This window comes from Pelmatolapia mariae, linkage group LG8 (genome assembly GCF_036321145.2).
Source record: "Pelmatolapia mariae isolate MD_Pm_ZW linkage group LG8, Pm_UMD_F_2, whole genome shotgun sequence".
NCBI lineage: Eukaryota > Metazoa > Chordata > Actinopteri > Cichliformes > Cichlidae > Pelmatolapia > Pelmatolapia mariae.
Genome location: NC_086234.1, coordinates 28,617,175 through 28,636,107, shown reverse-complemented (window position 1 = coordinate 28,636,107; position 18,933 = coordinate 28,617,175). Strand labels below are relative to the sequence as shown.

At 44.7% G+C, this 18,933-nt stretch overlaps 1 protein-coding gene across 1 annotated transcript in view; it reads left to right on the top strand.

Moving 5' to 3' along the window:
• Positions 1-18,933, top strand: part of myo15b (myosin XVB) — a 162,103-nt gene that overhangs the window by 8,309 nt on the left and 134,861 nt on the right. Inside the window, exons 5-9 of the mRNA XM_065471583.1 lie at positions 12,983-13,092; positions 13,790-13,864; positions 17,203-17,296; positions 17,370-17,473; positions 17,590-17,653. Of these exons, the coding sequence (XP_065327655.1) occupies positions 12,983-13,092; positions 13,790-13,864; positions 17,203-17,296; positions 17,370-17,473; positions 17,590-17,653 (447 nt within the window). The remainder of the gene's footprint in view (positions 1-12,982; positions 13,093-13,789; positions 13,865-17,202; positions 17,297-17,369; positions 17,474-17,589; positions 17,654-18,933) is intronic.

Here is an 18,933-nt window from a genome sequence, read left to right as displayed (position 1 = left end):
CACATGATCAGTGGCGGTCATTGGAGGAGAAGCTGCCCCGTGACGACCATGGTAAGTGGCTTTCACAAGCTCCTCCCAAGATGTGAAGTTGCCAGGGTCTGGAGTAGGAGACTTTGCCACTGTAAGCCCACATAGCATCCCCTTGTGTAGCTCATCTGTAGGAGGGCCAGTGCGCCGAACTTTGTTGCAAGAACTGGGGACCCTGAGCTTAACGACTGCCTGATGAAAGACTACAGAGTTTCTTCCCCCTTGTGATGTCATCAGCCGGGTTTTCCGCTGCAGTGACATACCTCCACTGGTGAGAACTGGTGAGCTCCTGGATTTCAGCAATTCGAGTCCCGACAAAGACTTTGTACCAGCAGGAATCAGACTGCAACCAACTCAGCACAGTAGTAGAGTCAGTCCACAAGATGGTATTCTGCAGTGGTAGGGTAAGTTCGGTTTGAAGACTCTTAGCAAGCTGCGCTTCAGTGAGAGCAGCACTGAGTTTGAGACGAGGCATGGACAATCTCTTCCGAGGAGCGACTCAGGATCTGGCCATCAGGAATGAAGTGCTGACATGTCTGTGGCAATCTGTGGTCCTTAGATAAGCTACAGATCCATACGCTTTCTCTGAGGTATCACAGAACACGTGCAGCTCAAAGGTGCAACTTGGAGACACTGTAGCAAGTGGCACATAATACCTTGGTAAGGTAAGGTAATGCGGCACGAAGGACACCGATGACAGGTTCATCCCAGCCCATCTCCTTTTGCCACATAGACTGTTCAAGAATCTTCCCTCTAGTGGTATAGGGAATGATAAACCCTAGAGGGTCATATTGGCTGGCAAGCACCTTGTACACATTGCAAAGAATCAGTGTTGTGTAGGAGACTGGGCGACGCTTGTACCCCAAGGCATCAGTGGGGCAATGCCAACACAACCCAAGCATCGACTCTTGTGGATCAGCTTGGTTAAAGGTCAGTCAGAGCTCACAGCTGTCAGAATGGGCGGTAGTAGGCAGGTGGGACACCACCTCCGGCACATTACTGGCCCACTGCCGTATCTCAAATCCTCCCGTGGAAAGTAGCTGTCTCATTTTGTCCAGGAATTGTCTAGCTTGTTAGGGAGTCGGAAGAGACTGGAGTCAATTGTCCACATAAAAAGCAGTGTGGACGGACTCATATACATCTTTATTCCCCTCACGGTGGTCTCGCACATGCCGCTGTAAAACTTTAGTGGCAAAGCAGGGGCTGCAGGTCGTATCAAATGGTACCACTCGCCATTCATACACATCAGGTGGGCGCTCCTGTTGTCCATCCCTCCAAAGAAAGCGAAGCAGAGGCCGATCTTCAGGAAGCAGGCGTACCTGATGAAACATGACCTTTATATCACAGCTTATGGCCACAGCATGCTGGCGGAATCGGATTAACACGACAAGGAGTGAAGGGCTAAGCGTGGGCCCTGGCAGAAAGAGGTCATTAAGGGCAGTTTGCTGGTACAGGAAGAAGCAGTTGAAGCCTACGCGGGCTTTGTTGTTGTGATGCACAAGATGGTGTGGAATGTACCAGGATTCAGTGGAACCATTCACCTCCTCCGGAGTCAACTTTACCACATAACCAGCCTTCTCCAGTTTCTTGATCTCCTGGTTGTATGTCTGTGCTCTGCTGTGATCCTTGCGTAGTCGACGCTCACTGGCTCTCAGAAGAGCCATGACAGCCTCTAGAGGTGCCTTTCTTTGCGGCGAAGCAAGGGAGTAGCATATCGTTCGACCCCCTCTACCTGTACCCGGACTGTCCTTGATTCAAGGATATCTATTGCCTGCTGGTCCTCCTTTGACTTGATGACTTCCTTTTCATTTCTAAACGGCAGGATATCAGTCTGCCACAGCCTCTCAACATCTTTGTAGAGCTCTGGTGTCTGTGGGATGAACAACAATTGCAAGCATGCCTGTCCAGCCGCTGGATGTGGAAGACTTTTCAGTACAGACAGCTACTGGCCCTCCAGATGGGCCACGGATCACCGCACATACAGGTGATCTGATCCAATCAGGATCATAGCTTTCACCCAACTGAAACCTTTGAGGGGAAGTCTTTGTAGTTGACTGTACTTCTTTTTGAGTGTTTCCACTGGGCAGGATTGCTCCAGAGCCAGTTATTCTGCTTTGAATGCATTCGGTATTTGATGCCTCACCTTTGGCTTAGCTTTAGTGGATACCTCCAACGATATGCTTCACCCATGCAGCTGCAGGACATCCTGTCTGATGGTTCGCAGGGCCAGAGCTGTCTGGGCAAGGCTGAGGAACTTCACAGCAGCAGGCAATATTATGGTTCTCTCTGAACCGTCATCCAGCACAGCAAAGGTGTCCATGATGGAGTTGGACTCTTACCACCTTCAACATCACTTTACCAGAGTGACTGGGATGGTCAAGATAGATGACACTGGATGCAGTGCACATGGTAAATGGACTGATTCTTATATAGCGCTTTTCTACTCTCCCACAGGCTCCAACATGCCTCATTCACCCATTCACACCCACTCATACAAGCACTTCTAAACTCAAGTGCAAACTAACCAACATTCACACACATTCACACTCCGATGAACGCATCGGAGGGCAACGTGGGGTTACTATCTTGCCCAAGGATATTTGGCATGCAGACTGGGGAAGCCAAGGATCGAACCACCAACCTTCCGGTCAGTAGCTGATCTGCTGTACCACCTGAGTCACAGCCACCATACACATGGTCAGGATACTGGGGTTCTGTTCTTTAGCCTTGGCGAGGCCATTTAATAGAAGGAGGTGTTGCTAACCACAAGTGCTGCAGGGTTTCTTGAGCGTGCAGTTGTCAGCAGAATGGTTCTGGCAACACCTCCAACATTTATTCTTATCTTTGATCCAGTCCACAACAACAGCCACATCTAGCCTGGAAAGCTCATTACATATACATTACATATACATACATATATACACATACACATATATGTATATATATATATATATATATATATATATATATATATATATATATATATATATACACACACACACATATATATATATATATATATATATATACATATACACACACACACATATATATATATATATATATATATACATATATATTAGGGGTGCAACGATACTCGTATCGATATTGAACCGTTCGATACAGTGCTTTCCGTTCGGTACGCATGTGTATCGAACAATACAAAATTTTTAATTTATTTTATCAACTTTTCTTCTGACGATGCTGTCTGTGTTGAGAGCTCAGTGGATCTGCGTTCGACTACTCCGCCTAGGCTGCACTGTCGAGCGCAGATCCACTGAGCGCAGCGCAAGCTAGCAAGACAGAAGCTAAGCTCGTTGCAACATGGCAAATTAAACCTCCCCCACCCTCATTCAGATCTGGCCTTTGGAACTATTTTGGTGAAGTATGACCCTGAAGGTAAGCGCGTCATGGACAAAAGTAAAACAGTATGTCGGATGTGCCACGCAATGCTCAATTACATGGGTGGGAACTACTGCGTTAGCGCAGTTTGCTCGTTAATGTGTTGACGCCGTCCAGCCCCACGCACGGGGCGATCCGCGGTAGCTCGTTAACGGAGATTTGCCGTGTTGTGGCGTTAACGTCATTTCAGATTAACACTGACAGCACTAGTGGGAACACAACGAATATGACTGCACATTTACTCTGACATCATCCTAGTGCAAAGACAAGTGGAAGCAGACAAAAACAACAAGCACGCATGCTACAAACTTTACCCGAGTCATTTAGACAGCCATTAGCACATGATTCTCCTTATGGGGACCTGATATGTTTAATATGCTGCTGAGAATATACCCCAGAAGAAGCGTATAGTATAGCTTTTATTTTGGAAAGAACCATTTCTCTCTAATAAACTCTCTTTTCCAAAGATGAGGGATTTCTCGATCAGATATTTATGTTTTTATTACTTTGTCGTTTCAGCAACATTAAATTTAAAAACTGTACTTTTGAGTTAAAATATATATTTATAATTTTAACAAATGAAAAATTAAAAAAGCATGAACATTTTTTTGTATCGAAAAAATATTGAACAGTGACACCAAAGTATCAAACCGAACCTTGAATTTTGTGTATTGTTGCACTCCTAATGTGTATGTATATATATATATATATATATATATATATATATATATATATATATATATATATATATATATATAAAAACACCCATCTCGCCCCTGCGGGCGGTTTATCCTTCAAGCTCGGGTCCTCTACCAGAGGCCTGGGAGCTTGAGGGTCCTGCGCAGTATCTTAGCTGTTCCCAGGACTGCGCTCTTCTGGACAGAGATCTCCGATGTTGTTCCCGGGATCTGCTGGAGCCACTCGCCTAACTTGGGAGCCACCGCACCTAGTGCTCCGATTACCACGGGGACCACCGTTACCTTCACCCTCCACATCCTCTCGAGCTCTTCTCTGAGCCCTTGGTATTTCTCCAGCTTCTCGTGTTCCTTCTTCCTGATATTGCTGTCATTCGGAACCGCTACATCGATCACTATAGCCGTCTTCTTCTGTTTGTCTACCACCACTATGTCCGGTTGGTTAGCCACCACCATTTTGTCCGTCTGTATCTGGAAGTCCCACAGGATCTTAACTCGGTCATTCTCCATCACCCTTGGGGGCATCTCCCATTTTGACCTCGGGACTTCCAGGTTATACTCGGCACAGAGGTTCCTGTACACTATGGCGTATGACTTGGTTATGGCGTTCCATGTATGCCTTGCCTGCTAGCATCTTGCACCCTGCTGTTATGTGCTGGATTGTCTCAGGGGCATCTTTACACAGCCTGCACCTGGGGTCTTGCCTGGTGTGATAGACCCCAGCCTCTATGGATCTTGTACTCAGAGCTTGTTCTTGTGCTGCCATGATTAGTGCCTCTGTGCTGTCTTTCAGTCCAGCTTCAGGATTTCTGGATATCAGCCACCTCCTCTATCTGCCGGTGGTACATACTGTGCAGGGGCCTGTCCTTCCATGATGGCTCCTCGCCTTCCTCCTCTTTCTTGGGTTTCTGCTGCCTGAGGTATTCACTGAGCACGCTGTCAGTTGGGGCCATCTTCGTGATGTATTCGTGGATGTTTCTTGTCTCATCCTGGACCATGGTGCTGACACTCACCAGTCCCCGGCCTCCTTCCTTCCGCTTAGCGTACAGCCTCAGGGTGCTGGACTTGGGGTGAAACCCTCCATGCATGGTCAGGAGCTTTCTTGTCTTTATGTCAGTGGCTTCTATCTCCTCCTTTGGCCAGCCTATTACCCCAGCAGGGTACCTGATCACGGGCAGGGCGTAGGTGTTGATGGCCCGGATCTTGTTCTTACCGTTCAGCTGACTCCTCAGGACTTGCCTGACCCTCTGCAGGTACTTGGTGGTTGCAGCTTTCCTAGCGGCCTCTTCATGGTTGCCATTTGCCTGTGGGATCCCCAGGTACTTGTAACTGTCCTCTATGTCTGCAATGTTGCCTTCTGGTAGTTCAATCCCCTCAGTTCTGACTACCTTCCCTCTCTTTGTTACCATCCGACTACACTTCTCCAGTCCGAACGACATTCCAATGTCATTGCTGTATAGCCTGGTAGTGTGGATCAGTGAATCGATGTCTCGTTCACTCTTGGCATACAGCTTGATGTCATCCATGTACAGGAGGTGGCTGACAACCGCTCCGTTTCGTAGTCGGTATCCGTAGCCAGTCTTGGTAATGATCTCACTGAGGGGGTTCAGGCCTATGCAGAACAGCAGTGGCGGAAGGGGTTACATGAATAGGATGAGGGACCTATGGATATATATATATATATATATATATATATATATATATATATATATATATATATATATATATATATATATCCGTGCACGGAGGCACTAATCATGGCAGCACAGGAACAAGCACTGAGCACAAGATCCATAGAGGCTGGGGTCTATCACACCAGGCAAGACCCCAGGTGCAGGCTGTGGAAAGATGCCCCTGACACAATCCAGCACATAACAGCAGGGTGCAAGATGCTAGCAGGCAGGGCATACATGGAGCGCCATAACCAAGTGGCCGGCATAGTATACAGAAACATCTGTGCCGAGTATGGCCTGGAAGTTCCGAGGTCAAAATGGGAGATGCCCCCAAGGGTGATGGAGAATGACCGGGCTAAGATCCTGTGGGACTTCCAGATACAGACGGACAAAATGGTGGTGGCTAACCAACCGGACATAGTGATGGTGGACAAACAGAAGAAGACAGCCGTAGTGATTGATGTAGCGGTTCCGAATGACAGCAACATCAGAAAGAAGGAACACGAGAAGCTGGAGAAATACCAAGGGCTCAGAGAAGAGCTCGAGAGGATGTGGAGGGTGAAGGTGACAGTGGTCCCCGTGGTAATCGGAGCACTAGGTGCGGTGACTCCCAAGATAGGCGAGTGGCTCCAGCAGATCCCGGGAACAACATCGGAGATCTCTGTCCAGAAGAGCGCAGTCCTGGGAACAGCTAAGATACTGCGCAGGACCCTCAAGCTCCCAGGCCTCTGGTAGAGGACCCGAGCTTGAAGGATAAACCGCCCGCAGGGGCGAGATGGGTGTTGTTATATATATATATATCAAGTATTCAAAATGAGGAACTCAAAATTGAGCTCAGGGGCTTCCAGTTTCTGCTGATAATCTGACAGATGTTTCTATAACTTGATTGGAGTCTGCCTGTTGCAACTTCAGTTGACTGGACGTGATCTGGAAAGGCAAACACCTATCTTTATAAGGTCCCATAGGTGACAGTGTATGTCACAAACCGAGCCATCAACTCCAAGTACATTCTGAGCTTTCCAAGACAGCATTGTATCGAGGCATAGATTTGGGGAACAGTCAGGAGAAATTTCTTGAAGCATTGACAAACATTTCTTTAGGACTCCACCAATCACGCCTGTATGGTAGAGTGGCCAGATGGAAGCTTCTCCTTATTAAAAGGCACATGACAGCCCACCTGGAGCTTGTTAGTATATGCTGCAGTCATTAGCTTATCTTGGAATCTTTCAGTGCTCTAATTCTTCATTTTTCTTTTTTTCTTTTTTTTTCTTTTTTTTTTCTTTTCTCCCCCTGTCCCGTTTGGATCTTTAGCCATCAGAATTGTTGTCTTAAGGCCAAGAGAGATGCCAAGCGGATTTACTTTACCAAGTGGATCATCATGGCCTTGCCATATTGGTCCATTTGATTGACCTTTATTATAATTATGTATTTATTTTATTTTCGGTTGTTACAGTCGGGACAGACATGACTGGGGGATAGGACAGGGAGAAAGAATGAAAGAAAGAGAGGGAGAGAAAGAAAAATAGAGGGGAGAAGAGATGGTGAGAAAGGGGAGACGAAAGAAAGAGAAAACAAACAAAACACCTGGATCACCTGTATGGAGAAAAAAAAACAGAAGAGAAAACAAACAAACAGCAACATAATAAATACAGCACCATCACAATAAACTAGCTAGCAGTAGATAACAGTAGATACTAAATATTAAATGTTATTGTGCAGCACGCAAGATAGACAGCGCACAATGTGCTTTGAGGTAGCAGCCAAGAAAGGTGTAGTTTGTGTCTGTGAACACCCATGTGTACACCTGTGTGGATAAGCATGCTTGTATTCCGAAGGTTTCTCAATGTAACGATCTGCTAGGGAGTGTGGGGAGCCATAGCCCCGTCCCCCAGGGCATGAAGCAGGTATGGAGGAGATCCAGGCCCCAGACATCCAGAGGCCCCAGAGTACAAGGACCCAAGGAGGACCACCAAAGGGGGGGAACCGTGCCACCCTCCTGGGAAGAGCTGAGTAGAGCCCCAAACGAGAGGTCACCCAGCAGCCACAGAGCAGAGGCCAGAGGGGGTTGCAGTGGCGTGCCCGCGGGCTCTGCCGGCAGCCAGCTGCGCCAGAGAGGACCGAGCTTCAGGCCCAGAGGCCAGAGGCCTGAGGACACCCCACCCCCCGGAAGGGGCCCAGCCGGGCCACAGGCGCCAGGCCCCGCCAATCGGCCACCAGGAGTGAGCCGGTACATACATGAGTGCCCAGCCGACAAGAACCACCAGCACACCAACGTCTGAGGGCATCAGCCACCGGCAGGGAGTGTGGTGAGGGGAGATAGGCCTCCATACTTTGGAGGGCCTGAGAAGTTCCCAGAGAGGTCGAGTCTAAGACCCAACCTGACATATAGACACAGACGAACAGGCGCACGCAGACTCAAACGTGCATTCCCACCCCCATATACACAACCAAATACTCGGCACTTACCCAACGTGTAGACAGACACAAATAGACACTGCACAGACAATCACACTCCCCAAACATACTCTATATCCCAGGTCCAGGTACCCCCACCCCCCGAGGGGCAAGCCGCACCTAGACCCAGGAGGTGTAACCCTTCTCTCTGGGGTGGAGGCAAGCGGACCGCCTCCTTATCTGCAGTAGCAGGGAGGCCCCGCATCGCAGACCCCAATCTGACGGCCAGCACCTCCTCCCAGCCCCCCAGCCCTGACGGCTAACAGAACCGGGGTGAGTGAAGACCCCAAACCTCCCTCCGCCCACTCATATGTAGTGTTGCTGTGTTCTGTTCTAAAGTGCATTTAAAACACAGGAGGGCACGGTGCTTCCTGCCAGAGAGCAACACGGCTCCTCCCGAAAACCTTCAGTGTCTATATGCCTTAAAATTGAGGGTAGGGCACCAGCGCCAGAGGTGGGTTGGAATACACCGACCATCCTCTGGATGCTGTAAAACGTGCCCACCCCCAAGGCCCTATATGTATGTGTTATGTGAGAGTGTGAGTAATGTGGATGTCTAGGTTGCAGAATAAAATTGAGGCACAGGTGGCTAGAAGGGGACAGAGGGGGGGGGGTGCCTCCCCTGCACCCTGGTGACATATCTGCACCCCAAGCCCTACGTGTGTGGGTGGGTGTGGTAGAGCGGGAAGAGGGAGGTAGCTGAGGATGGGGAGGGAAGAAAGGGAGGGGCAAGCGGCCCCTCCCTGGGGCCAGCTCCCCCGCTGACCCCAGTAGGCACCCCCAACTCTGGAACCACCAGGGCAAGGGGGCCCAGGCCCATCCGGACCGGGGCCCACAGCAGCATCTCATCTCCCAAACTACACAAGACAATAGACACCCAGATTGAGTTCATTCTCTACCTCTCCTATATCTCTCCCCCACCTGCAAAGTGAGCTCCTGTAGAGAGGAGACCACCTGCAAAGATATAACAGCCTCCCCACCAGTTAGAGAGCCCCCTAGTTGGGCTGATGCACCAGAGGTCCCCTGCACTGGGGCTGAGGCCCCCTGCACCCACCCGCCCACAGCCCCGGCGACACAACAGCCAGGACCCAAGCCCCCAAGGCCCTGCCAGCACCCCAGACCGGGGGCGGAGCACCCCCAGACCCCCAAGCCTCCACGCCCGTCCCGGACCCACCCGGGGGGCAACCAGGCCAGTAACCAACGTCCGCCAGTACAGACCCTCCCCCATCTCCGCTGTACGCAGCCACAAGGAAAACACCATCTAGGAGCCATCAGAGCCCCTAACCAGGTCATGGCCACATCCCCCGGGTTAGGCCCTCCCCAGACGCCCTAAGGCCGTCCCTACCCCCATATCAGCCACAATAGCGAAGGCAGGACCAAACCATGACCCCCCACCCCCACTAGGTGATGAAGCCGATCAAAGGAGCCCAAAGGGATTGATCAAATGTGGTGGCAAAGGCTGTATCAAGACTAATGTGATCTATTAAATGTTTTTTATATTGATTAGAATTAAGATTATTTTTTATTTTTCCAGTTAAGGAGGACCGTTTTCTTGGCAATGCATAGGGCTGTAAAAACAATGTGGGCTGTGTTTATTTCTGCAGTGACCTCATCCAAGTTGCTCAGCAAGCATACTAAAGGGGAGCCTGGAATGTTACATTTCAGACACTTTGATAAGTCTTCACATATCTCACGCCAAAACTTCTGAACTGGTGGACAGAACCAATGAGCGTGGATGTAATTGTCCGGTGTATTTGCTAGACAGTGTGACAGTTGTTGGAAGACGTATAGCCCATCTTGAACATCCTATGACCAGTATAGTGCACTCTATGTAATATTTTGTATTGTATTAATTGCAAACTGGGATTTCTGATCCATTGAAAGGTTTTTAAGCAAATCTGAGACCAAAGGTTTTGGTCTAAGCTGATTGATAAATCTGCTTCCCATTTTGCAATAGGAAGGGATATTGATTCATCTATTTTAGAAAGCGTTCTGTATATTTTAGACAATAATTTGGGGGGTTTTAGATTAAAAAAATGTACCACACTTGGTGGTGTTTGTAATTCAGCTTCACTGGGATTAAATTTCTTTTTTACTATGGATTTAATTTGTTGATATTCCAAAAATCTTTTCTTGTTGATCCCATATTGTGTAACTAGTCTGTCAAAAGAAATAAAGTCTGTTCCTTCCAATATATGTTCCAAGTATTTAATTCCTTTGCAACTCCAATCTGGAAAGTTTATCATATTATTGTTTTGTAATATGTCAGGGTTATTCCAGATAGGTGTACGTTTGCATGGGATTAATGAGGACTGTCATTTTTAGAAACTCCCACCATGCTGTCAGAGAAGAGCTGATGTTGATGCTTTTAAAGCATTCATGTCGTTTGATGTTTGAACTGATAAATGGTAGGTCTGAAATTTCTAGATTATTACATAGTGCCAGTTCTACATCTATCCAAGGTTCATCTAAGAAGGTGTGTTTAAACCATCTAGAGATGAACTGAAGCCTGTTGGCTAAAAAATAGTGATTAAAGTTAGGCAGATCTAATCCTCCTTTATCCTTGGTCCTTTGTAATGTTTTTAAGCTGATACGTGGGGGTTTATCTTTCCAAAGGAATTTAGAAATATATGAGTCTAGAGATCTGAACCAATCTTGTGATGGCTTATTTGGGATCATTGAAAACAAATAGTTTATTTTTGGCAAGACCATCATTTTTATAGCGGCGACCCTTCCCATGAGTGATATGGGTAAAGATTTCCATCTAGCCAGATCGCTTTCTACTGTCTTTAAAAGCGGGATGTGGTTTAATTTAGTTAATTCTGAAAGCTTAGGAGAGACATTAATACCTAAATATTTTATATTTCCAGATTGCAGTGGTGTAGGAGAAGAATTATGGAAGGAGCAATTAATCGGAAGAACTGTAGATTTTGACCAGTTAATTGAATAATCTGAGACTCTTGAGAAAGAATTTATCAATGCAATCACCCCAGAGATATTGGTTTGTGAGTTTTGGAGAAAAAGTAACACATCATCCGCATAAAGGCTGATTTTATGTTCTACATTCTTACATTTTATGCCCTTAATTGTTGTAGCCTGTCTAATTGCTGCTGCTAATGGCTCAATAAAAATTGCAAACAGTGAAGGGGAGAGTGGGCATCCCTGCCTGGTGCCCCTCAGGAGACAGAAGCTGGAGGATGTTTGGTCATTTGTTCTGACACAAGCTGTTGGGGAATTATATAATATTTTTAACCAGTTTATGAAAGAGGTTCCAAAACCAAATTTGTGTAAAGTTGCAAATAAAAAATTTCCCGTTAACTCTGTCAAATGCTTTTTCTGCATCAAGAGACAATATTATGGTTTCAATGTTTTTACTGCATGAGTAGTCTATTAAATTAAGTAATCTACGTGTATTTGTTGATGAGTGCCTACCTTTTATGAAACCAGTTTGGTCAGGATGAATTAAAAGGGGGGTTATTTTCTCTAATCTCTTTGAGAGAGCTTTGCAGATTATTTTAAGGTCTACATTAATAAGGGATATTGGACGATAGCTTGAGGCAAATACAGGGTCTTTGCCTGGTTTTAGTAAGAGACTAATATTTGCAGAGTTCATATTTGGTGGTAGTCTACCATTTTCTTTGATTTCCTGCAACATTCTGTGAAAAACTGGTGCTAGAATCATCCAGAATTCTTTGTAGAATTCTGCAGGAAAGCCGTCTGGACCTGGAGCCTTATTATTGGGCATACTTATCAGGGCTTCCTGGAGTTCACCTGGCGTCAGTGGCGAATCCAGTGCCATTGCTTGGGTGTCTAATAATTTTGGAAGAGTTATGTTGTCCAAAAACTGATCAATTTCGTTTTTAGATGGGTTTATTTGTGGTATATATAAAGTTTCATAGAAATCCCTAAAAATTTTGTTTGTTTTTTTAAGATCATATATTGTATTCCCAGATAAATCTTTAACAGCACATATAGTTGTTTTTTCTTTATTGATTTTTAACTGGTTAGCAAGAAATTGTCCGGATTTGTTACAGTGTTCATAATTTTGCAGGCGAAGTCTTTGTACTAAGAATTTAGTCTTTTTATTAATAATTTCATTTAATTCTAGTTTTGTTTTGCGTATTTTGTTTAATATTTCTTGATCTTGGTGTGATACATAGACTTTTTCTAAGGATTTGATGTTTTTTTCTAGTTCCTGAATATTTTTGTTTTCTTCTTTCTTCTTATGTGATGAGAAAGAGATTATTTTACCTCTCATCACGGCTTTCCCTGCTTCCCAGAGGACAGATGCTGATGTTCCAGGAATGTCATTAAAGTCTAAATATGAAGTCCATTCTTTTTTAAAGTATTTGATAAACTCTTCATCTTTGAGCAGCGATGTATTAAATCTCCAGTTTTTACTTGGTGTGGTATTATTCTTCTGCATTAGTGTTAAAGATACAGGAGCATGATCGCTGACAGCTATAGGATGAATCTCAGTGTCTGAAATGTCCCTCAGCAGTGAGCTGCTGACCAGAAAATAATCCAGACGAGAATAGGAGTGATGAACATGTGAGAAGAAAGAATATTCCTTACTGTTGGGGTGGAGGGAGCGCCATGCATCGCAAAGAATTCTTCATTTTTCTAAACATTTAGTAATACCTGCAAGCCTAATTATATGAAATTGTTTTTTCTCTTAAAAATAATTGTAAATTTCTGTAATTTAGTTTTTGTCCTTCTTTTTTTTTGCAGACTTACATTGGAAACATGTTATTGTCCGTGAACCCCTTCAAGCCGCTTAACATTTACACAGAGGAGCTGAGACAGAAATACCAGGGCAAAGAGCAGCAGAGAAATCCACCGTAAGCAATATATTTGTGTAGGTTCTCAGTCATCCAGGGCATCTAAGGAGCTTGGAAAAAAGCGACACTGAAAAAACCAAATAGCCATTCAGTAAATGGATTGCATAACATAGAAGAGACACCTCGACCGTACAAGACTCAGCTGTACATCTTTACCTAAAGGATAAAGGTTACTCTTTTGAAGATGCCAGTGTTCACATTTGGACTGAGAATACAGATAGTTTGAGATGTCCACTGTGAACAACCATCACTAAATAGACGGGGTAGCTTGCAGCACCAACTGTTAGCCACCTACAATGCAGTGTTGAGTTCCCTTCCCAGGAACTTGAAACCCCACTCAGATCTTGCATCAGGTCTCACAGTGGTTTCTAACAAAAGCTTTGGTGGTAATGACCAATGGCTCTTTTCACACCTTGGCTCTCGTGATGAGGAATATGAATAATTATGATGGGTCAACAACCTTTTTAAGTGACAACCCCCACTAGGGTTAAATATCTGGAACTCTCTACTATTTGAGTTTAGAACTGAAGAAGCCTCTTGGAGAGAGAGACGAGAATTTTTTTTCGCAAAACTTAAAGAATTCTAGTTGCTTTCTTTCCAAGCTCCATAGCCCACACCAAGCAAATACTCCTCATACTGCAGTAAACTTCTGTCCTCCTAAAACATGTTTTGGATGTTTTATTGTTCTCTGCTTCAGGCATGTTTATGCCATAGCTGACGCAGCCTTCAGCTTTTCTCAGACCTCCACACAGGAACAGTGCATCATGATAAGGTACTGACAAAAATACCAGTTTCACTTGGGTCATTCACACACATAACACACTGTGTGTATATGTATGTATGTATATGTATATATAGCATTTATACTGTGCAGGGACCTCAAGCTCCCAGTCCCCTGGTAGAGGACCCAAGCTTGAAGGATAAAGACCGCCTGCAGGGGAGAGAGGGGAATTTTCAAAAAATATATATACTATAATATATAATATATCTGTATAAGTAATCCCAGGGGTTACATGAAGAAGATGTGGGACCTATGGGCTGTTCGATATTCAACATCTACACCAACGGTGAAACAACTAGTAGCACTGAAGGTCTGACAGGCTTCATCCCCAAGGATCGCCAGAAGGGACCAACATCGTAAATAAGACTGGCTACAGATAGCAACTATGGAATGGAGCAATCGCTAGCCACCTCCTTGACATGGATAACATAAACCTGTATGCCAGGAGTGAACGAGCCATAAACTCACTGAACCACACCACTATGGTCTACAGAAATGACTTTGGAATGTCATTCTGACTTCAGAAGTGTAGTCAGATGGTAATGAAGAGAGGGGGAGGTAATAAGAATGGAGCGGATTCCACTACCAGAGGGTAACATTGCAGACACTGAGGACAGCTACAAGTACTTGGGAATCCCAGGTACTTGGAGCTGGAACCCCACAGGCAAATGGGAACCATGAAGAATCCACTATCAGATACCACGCTGGGATAATAAGCTGACCAAAGGAGGAAAATGTATGCTATGTCTTCTAACCCTGTGGAACTCCATAATTAACCTTAGTGTGTGAAGAGGACTCTCCATTTACATGAACAAATTAGAGTCTATTTGATAGATATGACTCAAACCACTGCAGGGCAGTACCTTTAATATCTACAGCATGTTCTAATCGCTGTAATAAAATATTATGATCAACAGTACTGAACACTGTACTGAGGTCTAGCAAAACAAGCAACAACCAAAGAGATGAGTCTGCTGTTATAGGGCATAAGAAGATCATTTGTAAATTTCACTAAAGCTGTTTCACTGTGATGCAGGACTGTTGTGCAAAATTTGGTACAAATCATATCATTACTTAATGATATGATTTGTAACATACTTAATGATATGCATACGACATATCATTAAGTATGCATACGACACAACAGTGGTGGGTCTCATCAAGGACGACAATGAGACCTACTATAAGGAAGCAGTGGAGCTTTTCATGGAGTGGTGTACCAACAACAACTTGCTCCTGAATGTGGATAACGCCAAGGTGATCAACTTAAGGAAGAAGTGACCCACGTTCACAGCACTCTACATCAACAGCACTGCAGTAGAGAGCCTGCAGCACTGGAAATTCCTGGGAATCCCAGCACACTTCCTCCCTGGTCAAGAAAGCCAACCAACAGCTTTTTGAGGAGGCTGAAGAGGCCACATCTGAGTCCAGAAGTTTTCACCAGCTTCGACAAAGGCTGTCAAGCAGTCTCTCTCTGCACGAGAACAGCAGTGCTTCAGACAAAAAGGGGCTGAGAAGAGTGGTGAGGTCAGCTGAGAGGACTATTAGGGCCATGCTGCCATATATTGAGGGACTGGCCAAACAACTCTCCTCATCAAGGGCAAAAAAACATTATCAGGCACACCTCACACTCCATCCACGGCCTGTTCTGACTCGTGCCCTCAGGTAGACAGTCTTGAAGAAGTTCCCAGAGATGCTGAGTACTTGTTGGCTCTTTTGCCTTCACTCTGCGGTCCATCTCAGGTTACTGTGGAGGCCAGGCCACCTGGCACAGTACTCCATCATGCTCCTTCTTAGTCAGACCACCCTTACACAGCCTGGTGGTGTGTTTGGGGTCATTAAAAACAGAAATGATTGTCCAACTAAACGCAAACCTGGTGGGATGGCATGTCACTGCGGGATGCTGTGGTAGCCATGCTGGTTCAGTGTGCCTTCAATTTTGAATAAATGCCCAACTGTGTCACTAGCAAAGCACCCCCACACCATCACACATTCTCCTCCATGCGTCACAGTGGAAGCATGGAGGAGAGAGCATTCACCTTTTCTCCGTCTTACAAAGACATGGCAAGTGGAACCAAAGAGATCTTGATGATGAGAGCAAACCACAGATTTCCACTGATATAACTTTGTTATATGTCAGAACAAAATCTAGAGTGTGATTAAAGTGGTGGATGGATTCTTTTACATTTGAAATTGGATACTAACACGATGATCTCCAATGAATGATGCCCCCCCCCCACCCCCACCACACACACACACACACACACACACACACACACACACACACACACACACACACACACACACACACACGCAAGACAGTGTACCTTTATATTTATCAAAATGTAGTTCTGGACAAATCCTAACACCATGTAAACTCCCATTTTGCAAACATTCCATGTTATACTCCAGCTAACCCCTTCAAGACTCCTGTGAAAAATACTTGTTTTGTTTTTATTGAATTGTGTATATAACTGCACATGAGAATCGTAAATAAAAAGAAGCTCACCTCCACCCACCCCCAAAAATCTGACCTGAAACCAAGATTCTGTGTAGAGTACAGGAACATAAATGCATATATGCAGAAAACCATACAGCTGGGTATCCTTTGCCTAACTCCGGAATCTTTGTCCGGAGCCATCATATTCACATCTCAACATACATCTCAACAATGGACTGGCAAGTCGAGATGGACAATGACAGTTGGGACAAACATGCTTTCATTTGTCTATTTTCCGTGTATCAGTTCAAGGTGATGCCATTTGGAGTAAAAATGCACCAGCCACCTTCCAGCAGTTGATGGAACTCATTCTGGGGGAGCTGTGGGGTAAAATTTGTTTCATATATTTGGATGATATCATTATATATTCCCCATGTCTGGAACAACACACATGAGACACACCTTATCTAACTCACCACCAGGAGTTGGTGCTTCCTGTGGTTGGTAGGCCAACAGAAGAGTAGGCCATTTATTTTAAGATTTTTTACTTGTGGATGTATTGGATAGCAACTTGGGATTAGTGTCTTGCCCAAGGATATTTGGCATGCAGACTAGAGAATTCAGGAATCGAACCACCGATTAGTAGATGACCTGCTCTGCCACCTGAGCTACACCTGCCTCTGTAGTGGTGTGAGTCATGGTTAGTGGGTCATCCACTTCCATCCCAGCTACAATTCTGCATCTCGACTGATAGTGAATGGTTTCAGGTTTTATACTGACATTTATAGTTCCAACAGCTGATAGTCTACAGATTTTCCTTCAGCATCAAAAGTAGGATTTTGTCATATTATGTAATTGTCTGTAAATTTGTCCTAACCTTTCTGTGTAGTGGCCAAAGTGGTTCAGGGAAGACTGAAGCTACCAAACTTATAGTCCACTACCTCAGCTCGATGTACAAGGGCAGAAATTACAACCTCCGACAGGTATGTCAAAGTATGTTCATCTTTCAGCTATTTTTGTCTGTTTCTTACCGTTTTCTTTCTCTTCTCTAAATAGCCCATGGAGGTCTTTCCAATCCTAGAGAGTTTTGGGAATGCCAAAACCATCCTCAACAGCAACTCCAGCCGCTTTGGCAAGTACCTCCACATCCACATTCTTCAGTGAGTTTGCCAAACTTAACTCTTTGTGTCTTTGCATTTTTCCATTTTTCTGGTGTTACTAGCCCTGGGGATGACTGGTTGTAGCTGTTTTATTTGTCTCTCCTCTTGGTTGGCAGAGGAATTGTTGTAGGGACCTCACTCTCCAAATATCTCCTTGAGAAGTCCAGGGTTGTTTTTCAGGTGAGAGTATTAATTAAGGTGTGTTGTTACTTTTCAAAGAGATACAATTTTGATCAGATTCAAACTGTCACAGCAGCCATGGGTCAGTGTGTCAACCACTCTGGTCCTGACTTAAATGTCTTAATAATTGTTATGACTGCCCAGAGAAAGAATTCTAATGACACAAGGGATACATTTTCTCCAGTGCCAGAAGTAAATTTCCCAAGATTCCCAGAGAAGGAATCCTAAAGATGTATGTCCCTCTCTCTTTCTGGCCAAATTGAATCTGAGCACTATATTTGCAGATATTTTGAAGCATTATATAAATTAACTTTCATGTTAAAGGGTAATGCGACAAAAAAAATTATCTCCTTAAAGAATCCTTAATCAAACCACTTGTTCAACATGCTTAAATGTGAATTAAAGCAACCTTTGTTCTCACCCACTGCTGTTTATTCTACACTATGAAAATCTACAGTAAAGCTACAGAAGTTTAAAAGAAATGGGTCTATTTAGACACAGATACCTGAGTCTATATAGGGGCATGAGGTGTACTGGACAGTATTTATTTCGAGTCTTTAGAAACTTTACATTACCACAGGGATCACCCTTCACATCTTTTCTTTTCTTGGTATTTCTCCAGCTGTGTTCCTTTTTCCTAATTTTCCTGTCACTTGGTAGAGCTACAGCTATTACTAGGGCTGTCTTCCTCTGCTTGTCTATTACTGTCTGGTTGGTTGGCCATCACTGGTTTATCTGTCTCTATCTTGAAGTCCCACAGGAACTTACTTGGTCAGTCCCCACCCTAGGAGGCGTGTTCCTTTTTTTCTGCCTTTTTTTTTGTTTTTTTTGTTTTTTGCCTTTCCTATCCGGCAGTGTAGAAATCAGAATTACTGTCTGAAGGCCAAGAAAAATGCCCAACAGACTTACTTTCCCAAGTGACCGTTACCACTTTTGCTATACTGGTCCACTTAGTCATAGTTTTCATAGTTTACTAGACTTTTATTAGGATTATTTTAAGTTATTACTATCAGAACAGACAGGACTGGGGATGGGAAAGAGAAAGAAAAGTGAAAGAGAAATTGGGAAGAATGTTAACAGAAGGAGAGGGAGAGAAAAATAGAGGAGAAGACGGTTTGAGAGAGTGAGAAAACGGACTAAAAATCTGCTGCACCACGTGCTGAAAAAAACAAGCAAAAACAACACAGTAACAACCACCATACGCAAAACAGTAAATAATAAATATTAAATGTATATATATGTATATGTATATATATGTTTAGAGCCAGTACCTGACCAAG